This window comes from Sebastes umbrosus, chromosome 7 (genome assembly GCF_015220745.1).
Source record: "Sebastes umbrosus isolate fSebUmb1 chromosome 7, fSebUmb1.pri, whole genome shotgun sequence".
NCBI lineage: Eukaryota > Metazoa > Chordata > Actinopteri > Perciformes > Sebastidae > Sebastes > Sebastes umbrosus.
This window is the reverse complement of record NC_051275.1, coordinates 23387652-23406346: the sequence shown is the minus strand read 5'-3', so window position 1 is coordinate 23406346 and position 18695 is coordinate 23387652. Positions and strand designations below refer to the sequence as shown.

The 18695-nt window shown below is 43.2% G+C and overlaps 1 protein-coding gene across 13 annotated transcripts in view; it reads left to right on the top strand.

Annotated features, from left to right (window-relative positions):
* The window catches only part of mecom (MDS1 and EVI1 complex locus), a 152852-nt gene that overhangs the window by 118927 nt on the left and 15230 nt on the right, over nt 1-18695 (top strand). For 2 of the 13 annotated variants that reach the window (XM_037776069.1, XM_037776065.1), the window contains exons 3-10: nt 3435-3569; nt 11461-11563; nt 11671-11784; nt 12787-12892; nt 13023-13170; nt 13322-13475; nt 16413-17808; nt 18052-18139. In XM_037776069.1, coding sequence (XP_037631997.1) covers nt 3435-3569; nt 11461-11563; nt 11671-11784; nt 12787-12892; nt 13023-13170; nt 13322-13475; nt 16413-17808; nt 18052-18139 — 2244 coding nt within the window. Of the gene's footprint in view, nt 1-1269; nt 2038-3434; nt 3570-11460; nt 11564-11670; nt 11785-12786; nt 12893-13022; nt 13171-13318; nt 13500-16412; nt 17809-18048; nt 18140-18695 lie in introns of those variants that run through there. The other 11 variants (XM_037776068.1, XM_037776061.1, XM_037776066.1 and 8 more) reach the window with 7 other exon arrangements.

Here is an 18695-nt window from a genome sequence, read left to right as displayed (position 1 = left end):
TTTGATAAACACTTGTTTTATGAATATTTTAAAACAACATTCATACTTTTCTTATTGTGTTTGCGTGCGTAATGGTGAATGGACAGGTTTTGGGGAGGAAAACGCACAAGTACATACCAACCTAATCACAACCTATACAGCATTTTATTGTTCAAGTCAGAGAAAAGCAGGTGATTAGGTCAGTGTTTCCCAAATTGTGGCGCATGGACTTCCAATGGCCCTTATGGAGTTTCCTGGAGGTCCCCAAGAGGAACACTTAAGTCTGTATAGCTGTTATTACTCCCGTAAGAGAATGAGGGTTTTTTATTGTAGTTCTCACTTTTCTTATTGTTCTTATACTCGAACATAACTGCGACTCAAAACTAAATCATAACCTGGAGATAAAAAAAAAGACAAATGATAGAAAAACTCTTTTCAGTTCTGGTTAATAATGTCATAAAATGGTCCATGAACTGGAACGCGGCTTGTTGTGGAAAAAGTTTGGAAACACGTGGATAATAATGCACGCTTTGATGATGCTTATGTTGGTTCATTAAAGTGTGCTGCTGCTGCTGCTGGCTGTGTGTGTGTGTGTGTGTGTGTGTGTGTGTGTGTGTGTGCGCGTGTGTGTGTGTGTGTATGTGTGTGTGTCTGTGTGTGTGTGTGTGTGTGTGTGTGTGTGTGTGTGTGTGTGTGTGTCTGTGTGTGTGTGTGTGTGTGTGTCTGTGTCTGCGTGTCTCTGCGTGCGTGTCTGTGTGTGTCTGCATGTCTGTGTGTGTGTGTGTGTGTGTGTCTCTCTGTGTGTGTCTGTGTTTGTGTGTGTGTCTGTGTGTCTGTGTGTCTGTGTGTCTGTCTCTGTGTGTGTGTGTGTCTCTGTATCTCTGTGTCTCTGTGTGTGTGTGTCTCTATGTGTGTGTGTTTGTGTGTGTGTGTCTGTGTGTGTTTGTATGTGTGTGTCTTTGTGTGTGTCTGTGGGTGTGTGTGTGTGTGTGTGTGTGTGTGTGTGTGTGTCTCTGTATCTCTGTGTCTCTGTGTGTGTGTCTCTATGTGTGTGTGTTTGTGTGTGTGTGTGTGTGTGTCTGTGTGTGTCTGTGTGTGTCTGTGTGTGTTTGTATGTGTGTGTCTGTGTGTGTGTGTCTGTGTGTGTGTGTGTGTGTGTGTGTGTGTGTGTGTTTTAGTGTGTGTGAGGAGTTCATCCTGACCTCTCTTTGACCCCTCTCACCCTCTCCAACCCCGGGCCCCTGTCACTTTAACATTTAGTGCGGAGAGGAGTCGACTGTTTTAAACTCTCTGTAGGGATGGACGCGCGGGATTCTTCTCTAGGAGACAATGCGTAAAAGAGAAATACTGTCCGAGGACGCGCAAAGTATATTATAGGGGGTGCGATGCTTTTAAACCAACCAAACCTCCTCTCTTTGAATCTATCCGCTATCACATAGACGACACATCCCGACTGCTCGGCTGAGGAGGAGGGGGGGGTCGGGGAGAGGAGAGGAAGAGAGAAAAATGAAAAGTTGAATGGCTACTAGAGGACACCTGGGTGCGTCAGGACAGGAGGGGTGACAAGAGAGGAGCGGACGAGACGAGACGAGCGAAGCGCAGCGCAGCTCAGTGGAGAGAGGAAAAGAAAGTTGGGAAGCAAGTTGATGCAACCGGAGGTGGTTTAGAGTCCGAGCCGCGGTGTGTCTGTAGGACAGAGAGAGGAGAGGAGATCCACCAGAGAGTCAGCGGTGTCTTGTGAGACAATATAGAGAAAGAGAGAGAGGGGATCTACTTTTACGCACCGGAGAGGAGGCGACTCGTCCTGCGGCTTGGAGACCTGAAGAGACACCGCTAGACCGAAAAACAACAACACAATGACGAAAAGCTGGAGAACGCGCCTGGGCAAAGACAATTTGTAGTTTTATTTTTTATTTAACAAGTCGAGTTTTTGGTCGAGCACAGCTTTTTTTATATATTTTTACGCGGAGTTTTCATCACTTTTCCTCCGATAGCAGCGCAGTTTATTCTCCCCAGAGGTTTTATCTGCCTCACACCGGTGCGTAAAGAGTTCCAACGGTAAGAGAGAAAACAAGAATTAAAACCAAAAACAAAAAATGCTTTTATTAGACAATTTGCAAAGAGAGCAAAAAATCAAACCAATGTTCATTGTTTCATTTCGTTGTAAACTTATAGTTTTGACTGTTAAATTAGTAAAATACTGGAGCGTGTTTTTGCATGATGAATGGGTAGATCCAGATCCAGACAAAGGGCTTTATGCAAGCTAAATATTTATTCAGTGGCAGGTTAATACAAAGACACAGTTGTGACCCTGATTCCGTTTTGCATCCCAACAATCCGCTGCTTCTTTCTAATTTCGTATTATTTCCTGCGTAATATTTAGTTTACAGCTGCTGTGTAATAAATATTAACCCATTAAAACAATATTATATGGTTCATAATTCGTTGAGAGAAATGCTGTATAAATGTTCTGTAAACGATAGAAGTGCAGGGATGTTATGATTTGCATAATAATCCAGTTCATTGTATTTATTGTTATTTTGATCTTTAGATGCTTGAAGAGGGTTGATGTTGTGTAGTAGAGTAATACAATAGTTTTATTCGTTTATTATTATTATTATTATTATTATTATTATATCGTACAATAAATATTTTTTTAAATTCCAATTTATAAAAAACAAACTGTTAAAATCAATATTGTTTTGCTAATTTATTCGTTGAAACTACATTTTCAGAAACGAATTCAAACGTCAGCTGAAGTCAATTTAAATCCAAAATTATTTAGCAGCATATTGTAAAATTCGTTTTTATTAAGAAAATAATGAGCAGTCAGAATTTGTTGCATTACATATTTTTTTGCAGTCTTGTTTTATTTTATTTTTTTCTAATCTTATTATAATTAATTGATTTATATATTTTGAGAGTTTTACAGTCTTGTATTGATTTATTGTTGCTAAAAAAACATATTAATATAATTGAAATTTTTTTATTACTGCAAAGGAAATGACATAATTCTTTGACAGATCCCTCAAGGCTTAACTAAAAAAATAAATGCCACAGATATATAATACATTTTATTTAGTTTTATTACATTTATTGTTATGATTTTGTGGTAATAAAAAAAAAAGTTACAGGAATTTCCTCATAAATTACTGTTGAAATAATAATTCTGAACACACAAACGCACACAAGCATTTTTATATTACAAAGGAATTTTTTTGACAATTAACATAGAACTGTGTGTGTGTGTATATTTGTGTGTGTGTGTGTATGTGTGTGTATGAGTGTGTGCGTGTGTGTGTGTGTGTGTGTCTTGCACTACTAACACTGAGTCTTATTTCTCTGTGGGAGGTATGTGGTTAGTCAGTGTTTGGACACAGTAACCTGGACTGATACTGATCAAAGTCTGATCTCTCTCTCTCCTTTTCTCTCTCTCTCTCTCTCTCTCTCTGCAGATCTTGGATGGGTCAGGCCATGTAAAATTCTGCGTGGATGCCAGCAAGCCAGATATCGGGAGCTGGCTGAAGCACATCCAGTTTGCCCCTGCGGCCAAGCAGCATAACCTGACAGCGTGCCAGATAGATGATCAGGTACGTGGAGACACTCTCAGCCTGCCTGGCTGAACAACCTCAACACAAAATACAAGATGAATATGATCTGAAGAAAAGAGAAAAAAAAAAAAAGAGAGAAAGAAAGAGAGAAAACATGTGGATGACTTGATTTCAAACTCCCACATGGTGATGTGCCTCAGTCTGGCTGGATGAATCAAGTGCAACTCAGCTCTTTGAAACTGCTTCTTCTTTTTTTTATTAAAACACAGCTCTGATGCCAGAAGGCTTCCCTGTATTTTCCGACGGTTGTCCTGTCTGCGTGCTGTAGTGTTAAAAGGTGTTATTGTGATCCAAGTCAGATAGTCCCATGAGCGGCTGGCCCACCCTGCCTTCACTTCTCTCTCACACACACACACACACACAGCTGTCCCCCACGCTGCGCCGCGGAGACTCTTCTGCTATCTGTGTGTGTGTTTTCTTTCTGTAATTGTGCTCTGGCTTCTGCCGTGCGAGGACCACAGGGCAGGATCAGAGGCTGCCCGCCGAGATGATAGTTCCACACACTTCCCAGTCACGCTTGCGATATAAACTCTTAGATATGCCAGGAATGTCGTAGTCCTTTTGCTGCTCACCTGGCTGTGCAGGGAGGTGCGTGCTGCTCACATGGGGGCCCGTTCACCTCAGTAATCCCCAAGGCCAGACGCCTCCTCTTCTGCACAGAAACACGTAGGAAGACAAGAGGCTAAACTTTATTTGACATGTGTATGGAGCATAACATAGCTTGACCCGAATAAAAAACATAATCTAGCCTGCGTGCTTGTCATCACTTCTCACTGGTGGTCCACCAGATGAGTGTCACCCATTGAATTTTCAGTAAAAAAGTACATAACAGTAGCGTATTTATGACCCCGAAATCATTTGGAAATCTTTTAAAGTGGAAAAACCCAGAGCTTCTGCTCTTCCTCCACATGTCTATGTCATTGTCACCCTTCCAGCCCTCTCAGTAAAGAAGGAAGAGGCTGAGAGAGCTCTTTTTCGTGAACAGAAGAAGCTTTTCCAGAAGTACTTACCCCACTCTCTTTTAAAAAGAGACAAACAAGCAGAGAGCGCTTTCCTTACGCTGCCCTCTCTTGCGAGGTGTGACTTGCTGTCAACACTGTGGTTCTGCTCGGGTGGCTGTGTAAGGCTCCGACAGGTCACGGACATGGCTATGATGAGGCGATTGTTAAGTATTACACACTGTCACAACACAGCACAATGTGGCGTCTTTAAGCCTTCCGGCCAACATTGGTGTTTTTGAAAACACACTGTAGCGCCTCACAATGCCTGTCTGTATGTTTGAAATGAATAGACTGGAGGGGGTGGTCTTGTAAAGCGGCTGTCAGTTTTTGATAGTGTGTGTGTGTGTGTGTGTGTGTGCTTCTATGTGCACTGACTTGTTGTGAGCGTGTGAAGTGTTTCATTGTGTCTCTGGAGTGTGTGTGTGTGTGTGTGTGTGTGTGTGTGTGTGTGTGCACACCTGTAACTGCCTGTGTTTCTACTTGTATGAATGTGAACTTCAGTGTGTGTGTGTGTGTGTGTGTGTGTGTGTGTGCTCTGCATGACTGTGAGTTGTTCATTGCGGTTAAGATGACTCCCCACGCTCCTCATTGCGAGCTGGAAATGTTAAAACACACAGTACCTGATTCCAACAGGTTTTTACGGCCACAGTGAAGTGCTGAGTCTAAACCCAGCCCGAAACCACATATTACACACACACACACCGCACAACGTGTACCATCACCAGATTTCCACAGACCGAGCTACCCGGGGCTGACATATTACTTGTTCTGTTAAATCTTCCAACTATTCTCTCCTCCGTGCCATCAGCAGGAGATGATTTATTTCAAGACAATGTCACACAAACGACAGCCATCTCCAGGTGTGGTGGTGGTTTTATTCGGTTCCTGGTTCTTTTCAAGCACCAATTTAGCCCCGCCAGCGTGAGAGTAAAACTGGAACTCCGTCCTCTTTATTTCTGACCCAGTTCTGTTTATCATAAAACTTTATGAGCAATCTCAGGAGGGTGAGGGAGTGAGAGAGGAATGAATGAGTTAGAAGAGAGAGAGAGAGAGAGAGAGAGAGAGAGAGAGAGAGAGAGAGAGAGGAAAAGGCCTGTTTTGTCTTACTGGAGGAACTGTTTGGGATCCCTCTTCTTCTTTCCCTCTCTCTTTTTCTCTCTCGCAATTCATTTTTATCCAGTCAGCTCTGCTACAATGGCATAAAGGATCTCTGTTGTGAAAGCATCTGCAGAGAGCTTAAACAGAGTCTGCAAATATTAACAAAGAGAAAGTCAGCTCTTATGTGTAATATTAGCATATAGAATCAATTCTCCACAACTGAAACTGATTTACAATCTTGCAATCTTCTCACATATCTGACATTTAACAACAAAGATTCTCTCGTTCCTAAGGGAAATTTAAACATTGGGCCTCGTGCAGCAACATTATCTCTTATTATTCTCTTATATTTTCTGTTAAGGGAAAAAATAAGAGAAGTCACTTATAGATGCACCAAGCGTTCTTAACCATCCAAAATCTGCTCTTACCCAGGTGTGCTGAATGATGAATCCCTCTTGATCATAAATTGGAGGCGTGCAGCCCATTGTTTATTATTAGCGAAGGTAACGCCCCTTAAAGACTACATGAGGGCAGGTGTTCAAATATTCTGGCACATGCCCGAGAATTGGAGAGATGCCACCAAAAATGCTGAAAGAAGAACTTCAGTAGTAGTTAAATCAAGGTACTGTTAAATAAATTTAAACAAAGTAAACATGTGATTTGCAGAGCGTCAGTACTGTCGTTACAGGAATTTAATAATCCAATCATTATAATTACTCTAAAACATATAACAATCTAATTATGATTATATGATATTCATGCGTTTTTTTATGTTCCTCAAATTTAAAACTTGTGTTTCCTTGTGTTTGACAAACAATGTGTGGACAGTGAAAACAAGATGTTTGTTTCTTATCTTGTTAAGAGGGCCTTCAGCCACTCATAAAATTATCTCTTACCTAAGAGAAGAGCAAAAAATAAGAACAAAAACGTACAAAAATAAGAGGGAATTTCTTCTTATTTTGCTTTCTGCATGAGGCCCATTGCGTCACTGTGGACGTCCAGCTGTTTGAATTTAATGGGACCAAATTTACAGATTATATTTGTTTTCTCTCACACTGGAATTAGCTGCACATTCCGTATTTTAACTAAATTTAAACAAGGACAGCCTTTATTTCTGTGACCTTTTCTGTTTTTATTGCTTTATATATTTAACGCTGCAGAGTGGAAAGCAACAGCAAAGAGTGGAGAGGAAGAAGATGGCAGGTGTCGCAGTTTGTGAGTCACACTGAAATCTGTAATTAACTCAGCTTTGAAAGGTTTGAATTCAGTCCTCTACAAATAAAAACAGCTCCATGAGGAAATCTGGAAACTATATGAGCTGAGAAGAATTATGCAAAATCCTTTTAAAAGTATTCAGAGAAAATAATGAATGACAAAGAATCTTGGCTGAGCTGTAATTGTTAAATCTTTTAACTTTGGGCTGTTTGCGTCCAACTTTAGCCGTTGAACCGTCCCTGCCACAAACTCCCCCTGACATCCTCATTTGTCTGCTGATGCACTGAACTGAACGCCACACTCTCATAGATCCTTCCACGATCAGCATGTTTTGTCGTTAAGATAATTAGAGCAATTAGTGCTGAAAACCCCCCCTCCACCGCGCTACTCACTCTACTGATTCAATTGAAAGGAAAATGGATTAAAAGTGTAATTAGCATCATCCAACGAGGCCCTGAAGAGCCTTTCATAAGACAGTGCAGAGGGATATGAGCGTTAATCTCGTTCGCTCTATTGATTCTCACTCAGTATTGAGTGGGATGAAGTGGCTGAGGGGCATATTAGCAAAACACTGACTGTCATTCGCTGTGTAAACACACTGGAGGCGAAATCATGAAGTGATTGTAACTCACTGAGATAACAGCTCAAGGCTTATTCAGTTAAAAAAAAAAAAAAAAAAAGAGTTTGGACTTGTAAAAAAATTCAAGATTGCACATGTAAAAACTGTCCTGGGAAAATCTTGTAAATCCAACACGGTTTATTTACACAAGATGCTACTTATTGAGATATTAGAGGACTAAAACACGTTAAAAAGTCATTTTGCAGATGCAGAGTTCCCACCTGACATTCATGATAATGTCATTTCTGCGTTCTCATGAGGTCACTTTCCCACAGCTGACTCCATCTAACATGAATACAGCCATGTTGGCTTCCTTACATGTTCATCCAATTTGCTGGAACCAGCTGCTCTTTGTGTGCTCGTACGCTTTATTGCTATCTAAGTCACGAAATGGTTTTGTTTAGAGGCCAAGTGATGGTGACTGCCAAACCAGACGTACATGTTGCATGACCCTGATAGCTACAGGGAGGTTGCAACACGTCATGTGGACATGCACTGTTGCAATGTTGTGGGCATTCTTCTTAAATTTGATGATTTATTTTCGGCTATAAATGAAGAATATTGGGAGTGTTATTGATGTTTAGCCTTTTTTAATCATCGCAGTGCAAAGTTTGGATGTCGGTGTGTGGCATCTTCCTTTTTCCACCGCTTTTACATGTTGATATTTTACGTTTTTTTGCACTAAGAGCAGACTGAGAGTTCGTTGTGGCCGGACAGCATAGCGTCAGTGAATGGCATATCTGTCGAATGAGCTCTGTGTGAGCGAGGAGTCGGCCAACAGGGTGTGACCGGGGAAAATGTGACCTGTGTTTACTCTGCTAATGACTAATGGTGTCAAGGTAACTGAGGAGTCCGATTATAGCCTTTGATCCTCCCGTGGTTGTGAACTTTGACAGAGAGAGTGTAAGATAAGTAGTGAGTTCAATAAATGAACACACATATGGAGAAATGATACACATATAGATAGAAAATAATTGATCAGCAGAGCAGAAGAAAGTCATTTGTTGTTATTTATGGATTCAGAGAGGAGAAATTGTTTGAATTTTTCTGAAATAATTTCTCCTGTGTTGTTTTTGTTTTCAGTACGAATAAAAAATGTCCTTGATGTTGAGGCTGCTTGCTTTTTCAGTGTGAACTCGGACACCCTGGCTATCTTATCTACGGAATAACCTGTTGTTTTAAGCCACTGTTAAACTGCTGGCGGTCAGTGTGTGTTTGTTAATGTGTCCATGACATGATGAGCCCCTAGAATCAAATACTGCGTCCTCTGTGCTGGAGTGAGTCGCTGCCTTTCTTTGTTGTTGTTGTTGTTGTTTGTGTGTGTTTATCTGTGGCGGCTCCGCAGGGAAGGGGTGGAGCTGTTTGGGGAATTCCCCTCATATTCGTAATCGCCCTCCTGTGCCTGCTTGTGTGTGCACTTAACCCAGAAACAAACCATCTTATGCAGCGAGTAAAGAGAAAAAAGATGTTTATTGATCCCTAAAAGAGGGAGGTCAGAGGTCAGGCTTGTGTCTTCCATCTTCCTCACTATGTGTTTCTTAATTATCTCCTCTTTTATTGTAAAACATGCTTAAATTATAGACTCATAGTTGCATTTTACCATGTACTTGTGCTCTTGTATGTTATGGACAAAGTGGTTTTGACAGTGTCCATTAATTTTTATGATCCGAGGCCTCAGTCCACGCCCTGGTAGCTCTCCAAAGAGCCTCCCTCCTCCGTCTCGGTATCAGTCTCTCTGAGCAGAATCCCTGCAGACTCACATGTCTGTTTGAACTGCTGCTTGATTGTCTCTAAATCACAATATTTGCGTGGCCTTGCAGAGGTGACGGGCACAGGAAGGACTGTATGTGTGCATGCATGAAGCTTCAGCCGTGTTTAAGCATGTGTGTGTTTATGGTGTGGACAGAGGTTAGAGTAGGAGGGTATGTCAGGGATTAAAGCTCCTGTCGGGACCCTCACAGTTCAGTTCCCTTTATTCTTTCTTAGAAACAATGGCGGCACAGCACCAGACATCAAAAAAAGTTGGCAAACTTGTTCCCTATGGAGCGGTTAAATTGATGCGAAAGAAAAGGTTTAAACAATAAAATGGTGCAAAAATGAAAACAAGGATATTTTTTGCATTAAATTTGGTGGTTGATATGTAATGTGTCTGGTCTGGATAACTGTAATGACTCTGGTTTAGCCCTGTAATGGGAGTCAGACTTGTAGTGCCTGCCACCCTCCCACTGACTTTCTTGGCTGCTTCGATTTTTTTTTTTAATGCCTGAACTTAAATCATACTTTCATGCTACCACAAAGCTACATCGGTTACTGTGCACCAATCACTCCTCAGTTATTGACATGCGAGAGCTCTGCCTTGGTCAGACGCTGCTCTTTTACTAGCTTGAGCTCCCTTAGTGACTCTCAGTCTGAGAACTTCCTGTATGTAGCGTCATATTTAGTATTATATAATTCGCCAGAAGTTTGCCAGAACAATGACACAAACAATTACAGCATAGTCGACAGAATACATCATGATTTTTATTGTGACCGAGATATTTATCGCAACTCTCTGCGGAGCCAATGTGGCTCCAGTGTCCTAACAGTGCTCGCCAGGAATTCAGTCCATAAAGCGGTGTACCTGTGACCTGTGCCTTCCAAGCAGCCCCCCCCTCCCTATCACATTTCTAATAAATCCCCCCATCATCATTGTCACGTCGACGCGGCAGAGGAAGGTGATATGTTAAACCTCCAAAGCATGCCAAAAATAACGCCATGTCTGATTGTTTCACAGAGAAAGGCTATTGTGTGTCCATGGGAAGCACCACAGTCCCAGGGTCTCCCAGCTGATTCTTTAAAAACGACCGACCCCCTCCGAATACACTCCGTTTCACAATCAGTCTGTATGTTCTGTAGCTGCAATGAAATCTGCACCTTGACTGTTTATATAGGAATGCTGAAGCTTTAAAAATAAGTGGATTTAGGTGGAATTGTGCTCATTAAATGAGCACCAAGAAGTGGTGTTAGGTCTTAATTGATCTCACTGTTTGGAAGTTTCATCCATCACTGAAATAGTTAATTAACAAGATGCATTTTTTAACAGCTTGCATACTAAGCTTGCTCTCCACACATTTATTTGCTTCTTGCCTGCTACAAGCATTACTGGAGAATTCAGTTTTTGTGTGAGTGTATGCAGTATACGTATATGAGACAGTATATTTATTCTACAGTATGGTTTGTGCTTTCATTTTGTTTTCATGAAGATTGATGTCTTACATGATGGTTAATTACAATGTAATGAGGGTACAAATATCATAAGCATTGTGTTGCAGATTTGCATGTATGTTTATATAGTAGGGCTGTGTATTGGCAATAATCTGGCGATACGATACATATCATTATACAGGGGTTATGATTGATGACTATTGTGATTTTTAAAAACTAATTTTAGGAAAACTATCATAGTCTAACTGCCATATGCATAAAATCTGAGTAAAAAAGTTGACTTTTTATGCAATCAGAACAGTGGGAGGTGCATTTGAATTTATCACAGTCCCTGTAACATCATATTTTGAGAGGGTGCATCTCTCTTTGCAAGTGAAATATAGTATTTGCTGAGTTAATTTTTGAATGTAAACTATTAATAAAAAATCAATACAGTGTTTTTGAGAATCTACACAGTATCGCAAAACATAATATTGTGATTCTCTATATTTTTTATATTTTCTTACAGCCCTATTATATAGTACCAAGAGCTACTCCAAGTGACCTCTGGTGGTTTAATAATTTGGTAGCTTAGCCCACATTGCGATGCAGTTATGCTGCACCGTCTCCACAGGGACACCAAAAAAGGCAAATTCAGCACAGCAAAATATGTTGATCCGTACAGTTTTGTTTGTAATTAAACTGTGATATATAGAAGCACAATTTAAACCATAATCCATTTTGTGTGTTGCAGATCTTCTACAAAGTCACCAGTGAGATTTTCCCCGGTGAGGAGCTGCTACTTTTCATGAAGGCTGAAGAGTATTCATGTGACACCATGGCTCCCGATATTCATGGTCTGCACCGCACAAACACACATTTCTGTCCACTGCAAAGACCTGAACAACACATACACCTCCCTTAAAAGTACAGTATTCTAATGTGTCTCTTTCCCACCGTGCAGAGGAGAGGCAGTACCGCTGTGAAGACTGTGACCAGCACTTTGAGTCCCGCAACCAGCTGCTGGACCACCAGAAGCAGCCGTGTGGGATGCCCCCCTCCTCCTTCCTCAACCCAGGTTTGACTTTTTCTTCTTTTTCTTTTTTAAATAGGCGGGCTATTTTTATGCCATTGTAAACAGTGGGTACTGAAGAGTCACAAGAAGGATGTGGAGATGAACTTGGAGAATATGACACTAGTGATGTCAGGGCTCTGTTTCCCACCAGAGAATGAGATCATACGGCAATGACAATGTGGAAAGAAGAGTCTACAAACACAGGCCACTGAGCCAAAATGACAATAGTTAATGCAGTGAAGAATATATTCAGACTACATTATCCCTTCAAGACTTCAGTACTGCATGTTGTGATGTAGTAACAAGAGATTCAGTGTAACTTGTGCAAGACTGGACCACAGACTCAGTAATTGACCAGCGCCTGCGGCAATGCAAATCATTATATTTTCCCCATATGATCTGTGTAATTGAATAGGTGGCTCTGAAAGACCACAAACATACCTCAAGACTGCACACAGTTTATATTTTAATTTAACTTGCAGTCCTTGTGGGCTGTTTGAACTTCGAAATACTTCTGGTTAGGGATTCACCGATATCAGATATCAGGCCGATACTGACTCAAACAGCTGGATCGGATATCGGTGACAATTGGGCCGATCTATTCAATTCAATTCTATGTTTATATGCTGTATACTGGAATTGTAATTCTATAGCTCTGACCAATTTGCTGCTGCCTTTCCTGTTAATTTTGAAGATTTCTTACCAAGTTGCTGGTGTACGATTTATTATTTTAAAAATAAATAACAATTCAGTACATTTATATCTGTATTTATTTGTTACATTTTGTTTTACAAAGTTCAGAAAATAATGTTTAAGTCAAGCCTGATGTTGCCTTACACATAAAAGAATGATCGTAGTCACTACCACACAGCGAGGCAAACAGCTTATTGATTAAACTAAACTAAATTTTCACTGAAAAAGTCAGATCGGTGCATCCCTACTTCTGATATAGAAATTGTAGGTAAATGCAATAACATTTCTTCTTGCTTTACTTTATCTATCTAGGAGGGGATAGTGACCTGCAGGCCCAAGACTTGCGACCCATCCACTTGTCCCACGGTCCTCCACACGAGTGTAAGGAGTGTGACCAGGTCTTCCCCGATATCCAGAGGTAAGTGGATAGCTGACACTCAAACACATGATTCATTTAGGGAGTTTTGACTGTGGAGCTGGAGCTGTCAGACAGACATATGACACAAAACAAATGTCTAAATCCTCCTTGTTGTTTTATGTTCCTGCAGTCTGGAGGCCCACACTCTGTCCCACTCTGAGGAGAGGGAATACAAGTGTGACCAGTGTCCCAAGGCCTTCAACTGGAAATCAAACCTGATCCGACATCAGATGTCGCACGACAACGGCAAGCACTACGAATGTGAAAACTGCTCAAAGGTAGAGTGATGACTCTTGGAGGGGGTGTTGAATTAACAAGCAGAGTTTGTCCATGTGTCTGCTTTTAGTTTTTTTTTTTTTTATCACTCTCCTGTTTGGAGAAGCAGATAGTAACTCCCCCGTGTGTCTGTGCGGTTCCTTCCCCCAGCAGGTGTTCACAGACCCCAGTAACCTGCAGAGGCACATCCGCTCACAGCACGTCGGGGCGCGGGCCCACGCCTGTGCCGACTGCGGCAAGACGTTCGCAACGTCTTCGGGCCTCAAGCAGCATAAGCACATCCACAGCAGTGTCAAGCCCTTCATGTGTAAGTCACTAAGACCCTACCTATGTAAGTCTCCTCAGTACGTTATAATAATAATAACACCAATAATAACAATATGCTTGTGACTTGCCTTTTAATAGAAAAACTGGGATGTTATTTGCAAAAAATGCATTTTTATCCTTCCTCAGCTTCTTCTCATGAGTCAATCATGTAATGTTCTACAGGAATTGCACGTGGGATTATATAGTCGCTGTGTTTAGAGTGGCGGCACCATTTCTTTTAAGACAAGAGCCATGCCGTTTTATCTGCATCAGCACTCTCACACAGTGCTGATATGGTGATAACAACGTTTAAACTAGCATGTAATTTGACTCAATCCCACTTGGTCTAACCTTGCTGTTGCCTCTCACAGTGACCCGGCCTCACCTGCTGTTGACGCGTTGCTTTCTCTCACACACACACACACACACACACACACACACACACTTTTCGTCCCAGCTCCTCAGTAAACGCTAACTCCTGCAAACACATTTTGACCTTTCACATTTCCACCACCTCACACGGCAGGTCTGATCTCCCTCCCCTAAAGCATTATGACCTTCACCCTTTGCCCCGTCTCTCTTTCCCTGACCCGTCACACCAACACACACACTCACAGAGAAACCTGTAGACACACACACTAAATACACACTCTTTCTCCTCCTCAAACAAACACACATTAACACACTCATATATATACATAGACCGGACTGCATCTCCACTGCAGACCTCTGACTCCCCTCTCTTCTCCTCTCTCCCTCCGCCACATGCACCATTCCTCACAAATAGCAACCACATGTACTCTTCCCTGTGCTCCCTCCGAATAGGAGTCCATTTGCTGTAATCAGCAGAAAATATGCAGGTTTTAAAAACAACTAATGGCTGTGTAAAAGAAGACAGAGCCTCAAACATGACGTTTGCCCGGGAGAGACCATGTGTGTGTGTGTGTGAGTTGTCTTGTGCGTGTTTTGGACAGTGTTGGACTGTTCACACACGTGATTTGTTCGTATGTTAGCGCACGCGATGTGTCAAGGATGTGTGCGTGTCTCAGAGCTTCTGTATGAAAGTGAAGCACTCAGGCCTGCAGCGCCGTTCGTTCCGACACTAGCCACTACTTAGCCACCGCTCTCCTCTCCAGAATGTGTTTATAATATTTAGTTTCAGTTTATCAAAAGCTGATGAGTACACGCGTGTAGTGAATCAGATCTCACATTCACAGCGTGTCATGCGTGTGTGTTCTGTAGTCTGTAAATGTCACAACTAGATGATTTATGGTGCAGGGCTTTTTCTTGTAGTTTGCTCAGGCCATGTGGCTACACTTAAGATTTAATAACTACTTATTTACTATTAGAAATTAGTAATGAATTTTTAGGTAGACACACTACCTACCACATTGCGAACTTCTACAGCCTAAGCTCAAACAGATTCATTTTAATCAATTGAAAAGTATTCAGACACAGTTTCCAAATTTCTTCATCTGTGTTGCAAGACACATGCACAGCTCCCAGACAGGAAACAACATGTGCAATATCAAAGGAATCAAGCGCTCTTCATTTTGTTTCCCCAGATGTTTTCAAAATGTTTTCAACTATCTTTCTACCCCTGATTGTATCCACCAAAGCCAAGCCACAAATACACTTCATTTCAATTTAGTTTTCTGGCTCTATTCATTAACATAGACCTTTTTTTTTTCTTACATTCACTTTTGGCTCGAGCGTTCCCATTTGGCATTCCTCTGGGGTGTTTATTTAAATCTGTTTCCACAATACTTTTCTCCCGCTCTTCCTCTCCCATCTCCCTTAAATTGCCTCTTGTGCACCTTGTGGCTGGAAGGCATCCAAAGTATGCAGAAGTGTAATCACAGTGCGAGCCTAACCACTTCCTTATCCTCATTTTGAAGATCTCGTAACAATGCGAGCAAAATCAATCATCCAGAGAGCTCTAACTGCTTTCTGGTACTGTCGGGATGATCAAAGTCTAATTGAGACGTCGGCTGTAGCGCGGCTGATCTGCAAAATACTCTATAGTTTAGGAGGAAGGCCCAACAAAGAGGAACATCTTCCCCCTTTCATAAACTGCATTCTTGACTTTTATTAGAACAGCGAGAGAAAAGAGCATGGGAAAACAATTCAAACAAATCATCCTTTGGTGGTAGATAATGTTGACAGACTAATAATGGCGATAGATACGGTGAGGTTTTGTCCCAAGGCCGGGTGGTGCCACTGTATGTCGTCCAGGGTCAGACAGAGCGACCGACAGGCTTACTGTACAGGGGTTGACTGTGGGAAGGTCACTTAGCGCAGGACGACACGGACCCAACTATGGGGACAAGGTGAGGGGGCTGAGGGGGTGACAGAGAGGTCTGGAGGGGGAAGAGGGAAGAGAGGCAGCAGAGGACGTGGGACCTGTCCCTGGGAACCGGACTGCAGGATAGGATTCATTCAACTCCGCTTCCTTCACAAACTTAAAATAGAGCCATTGTACTGCATGCGGCCGAGAATGCGTGTGTGTGTGTGTGTGGGTGTCTCTGTATGTCTGTGTTACGTGAATATTTTGTGAATGTGCCTGCATGTCCGTGTGTGTGATTGTTTATGGACTCCCTGGGAGCGTCCCTGGGAGGACAATGGGGTTGGAGATGCCTGGGAATTTGGTTTGATGTGCAGGTGATGAGTGGCAGTGACTGACTCACACCGTCCAACCAAACAGATTCCCTTACAATGCCAGGATCTGGACACACCTCTCCTCCTTATTTTGCTGGAAAACTGTTGTCAGAGTATTGATGTGAACACTAGCATATCATTCATACTTTACTTCCTGTGCCTCAGCCTGCCTGAAGCTTGCTAACTAGAGATGTCATATATCATGTGATGTTATATTTTGTGTGTGTATGTGTGGGGGGGTGTGCTGATGCTTTCTATATCCGTCTCTGTGTCCCTGCAGGCGAGGTATGCCACAAGTCCTACACCCAGTTCTCTAACCTGTGCCGCCACAAACGCATGCACGCTGACTGCCGCACGCAGATCAAGTGCAAGGACTGTGGGCAGATGTTCAGCACCACGTCCTCCCTCAACAAGCACCGGCGCTTCTGTGAAGGGAAAAACCATTTCACAGCAGGGGGATTGTTTGCCCAGGGTATGCCGCTCCCTGGCGCCCCAGGCTTGGACAAAACAGCTCTGACGATGGGCCACACCGGTGCTGGGCTGGCTGATTACTTTGGGGCCAGTCGCCATCACGGCGGGCTTACCTTCCCTGCTGCTCCAGCGTTTCCGTTCAGCTTCCCCGGCCTCTTCCCCTCTGGACTCTACCACCGGCCGCCGCTCATTCCTGCCTCCTCTCCTATCAGACAAGCAGTCCATGCGCATCTCGCTGGGCCTGGTGGCGATCTGAGTAAGAGCCCGCTGCTGCCCCCGAGCCCTGGACTTCTGGAGTCCCGGGAGCTCCTCAAGGCTCTACGTAAAGATGGCGGCGCACCTGGCAACCAGATGCCAGGTTCGGAGCTCCACATCCAGAGCTCCTCGTCCTCCGCGAAGCAGCGGAGCAAGCAGAGCGACCAGTCCGAGAGCAGCGACCTGGACGACGTGAGCACGCCCAGTGGAAGCGATATGGAGAGCACGTCGGGCTCCGAGCTGGAGAGCGACATGGACAGTGAGAGGGAAAGGGGGGCTGCTAGAGAAAATGGCAAAGGCCCCAAGAGGAAGGCCAGTGAAGGAGGCCCCCAGAGCCCCAGCCTGACCGGCAGCAGCGCTGCTAAAGACTTTCCAGGCCCCTCCCTCATCCCATCCTCGCTGGACGAGCACACAGCCGTTACAGGGGCTGTGAATGACTCTATTAAGGCCATTGCCTCTATTGCTGAGAAGTACTTTGGCTCCACGGGGCTGGCTGGTCTGCAGGACAAGAAGGTCGGGGCCCTGCCCTACCCCTCCATGTTCCCACTGCCTTTCTTCCCAGCTTTCTCTCCTCCAGTTTACCCTTTTCCAGACAGGGACCTTAGACCTCCAGGCCTGAAGGGCGAGCCACAGCCTCCAGCAGATGACTGCAAGAAGGCCCAGAAGGGCAAATCTTCATCCGAGTCACCGTTTGACCTCACTACTAAGCGAAAGATGGAGAAGTCCGCCACGTTCACCCCCTCCAAACCAGGGGCCTCCAACTCCACTGGTCAGGATCAGCCGCTAGACCTGAGCCTGGGGTCCAGGGGCCGTGGAGGCAATCCAAGAGAGGAGGAGACAAAGAATAACATGGGGTATGAGGAGGAGAAGGCAGTGGTGGAGATCCCAAAAGCTGACACCTCCTTACAGCATGCCAGGCCCACCCCTTTCTTCATGGATCCAATCTACAGGTATTGTTATGCCCGGTAGCTTATTTAACCACCATTCAGGTTACTACTGCAATTTTACATCAAGTGTAAACAGAACATACTTAAACTGCTGTTAAACATTGTGCAATGCAAGAGCGTGAAGAAGTTTTCATACTGCTAAAACTCTCCTGTTGTCATTTACTGTCATGTAATTTTGTAATTCTGAATATAATTGTACTATTATTTAGATATGTACATGCATTAAGAGAAATCTACTATTAGCAGGGTTGAGAAGAGGAGAATGAGCGATCCGTTTGAGACTCTGAAAGACAAGTACATGCGGCCGGCTCCAGGCTTCCTCTTCCATCCTCAGGTAGGTTCTGACTGGGGCTTCAGTGGGAACTGGGACAACTTGGGGCGTTTAGCAGGAATATAATAAGATGACACACACCTTGTTTGGACTAAATCACACATTCTCACCAGTCTACCTATCCACTTTTATTCTGTTTATTTGGTTTTAAAGTTGATCTTAGATGCCTTTATTGATCCTAGATTGATTGAATAGAGAACAATAGCCCTAATCTGTCTGGGTAGTTCTTGGTCAGTCCTCCCTATAGAGCGGTGCAGGGATGACGTATTTTTGTAGGCCAACCTGGAAGTTAGAATCGCCCTGGATACCTCGACAAAAAGCCAATGGGATTTTTCAATTGTGTTTTGGATTAATGCAAAAAATAAGCTCTGTGGCAAACAAACGTTTATGATACTTACACGTTTTGTTCCATAAAATAATCTCCACAAATCAGTGGGATGAGGAGATTACAACCAACTGAAGCCTCTTCCGTGTTTGTTAACTATGGTGGCCGATGCAAAAACGCGAATGACCCTCTCTAGAGCCATTTGGAGCAGAGCCAGTGTGTAAAGTGTGTGTG